This window comes from Palaemon carinicauda, chromosome 9, assembly GCF_036898095.1.
Source record: "Palaemon carinicauda isolate YSFRI2023 chromosome 9, ASM3689809v2, whole genome shotgun sequence".
Taxonomy (NCBI): Eukaryota; Metazoa; Arthropoda; class Malacostraca; order Decapoda; family Palaemonidae; genus Palaemon; species Palaemon carinicauda.
This window is the reverse complement of record NC_090733.1, coordinates 82,866,470-82,869,085: the sequence shown is the minus strand read 5'-3', so window position 1 is coordinate 82,869,085 and position 2,616 is coordinate 82,866,470. Positions and strand designations below refer to the sequence as shown.

Here is a 2,616-nt window from a genome sequence, read left to right as displayed (position 1 = left end):
CCCCAGATCACCATCCTCTGCAACTGTTGAAATTTTTTAACTCTTTTCAATTTCTCTCCTTGCAAATTAACTTCCCCATTCTCCCCATTTTTCAATGTCAAATACTCATTCTTTTCCCTGCTGATCTTCAATCCTATATATTCCATTTCTCCTCTCCACTCTTCCAGCTTTTCTTCTACTACCTCTCACCTAGTGCTATATAGTATAACATCATCAGCACAAGGCAAACACTAAGGAGACTAATCTCTAATACCTTGTGTTACTACATCCACGACCAGATCAAATAGGTAAGGGCTCAATGCAGATCCCTGATGTAGTCCCACATTTACTGGAAAACTTTCTCCTAGGCCCATACTGCTCTTAACATTTGATTCCGCCCTCTCATACATATCTTGGGTGATTCTTATGTATTTCTCAGGGATTCCCTTTTCTCTCATACCTCTCCACAGCTCCTGACGTGGTACTCGATCGTATGCCTTCTTTCTCCATGTCAATAAAGATCATATATAATCCTTTCTGTTGCTCCCAATTTTTTTCTATCATCTGCCTCAAAGCAAATATATATTGCATTTATAGTCCCTCCTCCAGGCATGAATCCAAATTGTTCCTCACCAATGGTTGTTTCATCTTCTTCCATATTTTCATAGTATGGCTTATCAACTTTATGCTTCTGTAATTGCCACATTCCTGGATGTCTCACTTCCCTTTATAGATGGGGATGACTAGGCTTCTTCTCCATTCCTCTGGCATATTTTCCTATTTGAAGATCTTTTGCATCAGGTCCCACAAGATATCTATGCCTTCCTCTCATAAACTCTTCCATACCTCTTCTGGTATATTATCCGGTCCTCCAGCTTTACTATTTTTCATCTTCACTGCTTGTTTTACTTCTCTTCTAGTCACTCCTATAGTAACTGCCTCGTTTGGGAGTCCATCTTCAAATACTGTTCTTGGGTTCTCCTCATTCAATAGTCCTTCAAAATAAGTTTTCCACCTTTTAATTTTACTCTTTTCGGCTAGAACTATAACATTGCTATCTTTTGTTTGTCTTATCTGCGTCAGGTCTTTAGATGCAGTATCTCGGGCCTTAGCAATTTGTAATATTTTCTTCTCTCCTTCTAGTGTTTCCATCTCTTTATAGACTTCATTTAATGTGCGAGCCTTCGCCTTTGCTACTGTTCTTCTTGCTTCTTTCTTTCCCTGCTTATAGTTTTCTTTATCCTGCTTTTTTTCCTGATAGATATGCCTTCTTCCTGGCTTCTTTCTTTGTTTTCACCCGTTCTTGCACCTCATCATTCCACCGCCAAGATACTTTATCATTTGGGGGTCTTCTTCCTGATGACTTTCCAAGTACTTCCCCGCCGATCCTTAAAAATCACTTTACTATTCTCGGTCAAACATTCTTGTACATCCTCATGTAACCTTACTGTTCTCAGCACTCTTTCCTTAAACAAGACTCTCAGTTATGTCTCTTTCAATTTCCACCACTTAATCTTTGGGTCCATTCTCGTCTTTTTCCTTCTCCTACAACTCCTTAGTCTGCAATCAATTACCACTAACCAGTGTTGCGCTGCTACACTCTCCCCATTTATTCTCAGATTATTATTATTATTATTATTATTATTATTATTATTATTATTATTATTATTATTGTTATTATTATTATTATTATTTCCCCTGTACCAGAGTCTTCAGTCCATCACTTTTCTTATTATGTATGCCATTCTTAGGATAACACACTTCTGTTTGAGTCCTGAAGCTACCCCAGTCTATAGTTTTTTTCTATATTCATTTGCAGGGATCTTGGGATCGTGCCTAGTGTTCCTATGATTTTGGGCACAATTTCCACTGGGATATCCTATATCCCTCTTATTTCTATTTCATGGTGTCAATACTTATCAATTTTTCCCATCCTCTTTCTCTTTAACTCTGGAGTCCCTTGTTACTGCAACATCAATGAGTGATACTTTCTTCTTGATTTTGTCTCTCAACGTCACGTCTGGTATATTTGCACGTATCACCCTATGTGTTCTGATACCCTAGTCCCAGAGGATCTTTGCCTGATCGTTTTCTATCACTCCCTCAGATTGGTGCTCGTACCACTTATCACTGCAAGGTACCTAATATTTCTTCTTATTATTCATATTCTTCTTCTTCTTCTTCTTATTATTATTATTATTATTATTATTATTATTATTATTATTATTATTATTATTATTATTATTATTATTATACAACCTGCAACTTAGTTGGAAAAAGAGGATACAATAAGCTTAACTGCTTCATTGCAGAAAATAGCCCGGTGAGGAAAGGCTAAAACGAAATAAATTAATAGTGTGACAAATGTGGCAATATGTAAAATTGAACAAAACTACATTGTAGATATAAGGAGATATAATGGAAGGAAAAAACTTCACATCAGTTTACCAGCATATGTATTCTCTGCTTTATTGAGAAAGCCATTAAAAGTTACGGAATAAGATAATAAGTTAGAAATAGTGTATGGGTTAAATGATCTTTGCAATTGAACTGATTTGATGACGAAATGAGCAAGAGAGGAACTTTGGTAAGCGCTTTAAAAGGTTCATACAAGAAGATAGTTGAGAATAATTATTA

The 2,616-nt window shown here is 36.3% G+C and overlaps 1 protein-coding gene across 1 annotated transcript; it reads right to left on the bottom strand.

The window, feature by feature from the left end:
- Positions 1-807: 807 nt before the first annotated feature.
- On the bottom strand, positions 808-1,131 carry LOC137646514 (uncharacterized). Its single transcript, XM_068379621.1, has one exon. The coding sequence runs from the start codon at positions 1,129-1,131 to the stop codon at positions 808-810; it is 324 nt and encodes a 107-aa protein (XP_068235722.1).
- Positions 1,132-2,616: the final 1,485 nt, after the last annotated feature.

Coding starts and splice junctions, on each gene's coding strand:
- LOC137646514 (XM_068379621.1), bottom strand. CDS start 1,131: ATGGAAACACTAGAAGGAGAGAAGAAAATATTACAAATTGCTAAGGCC.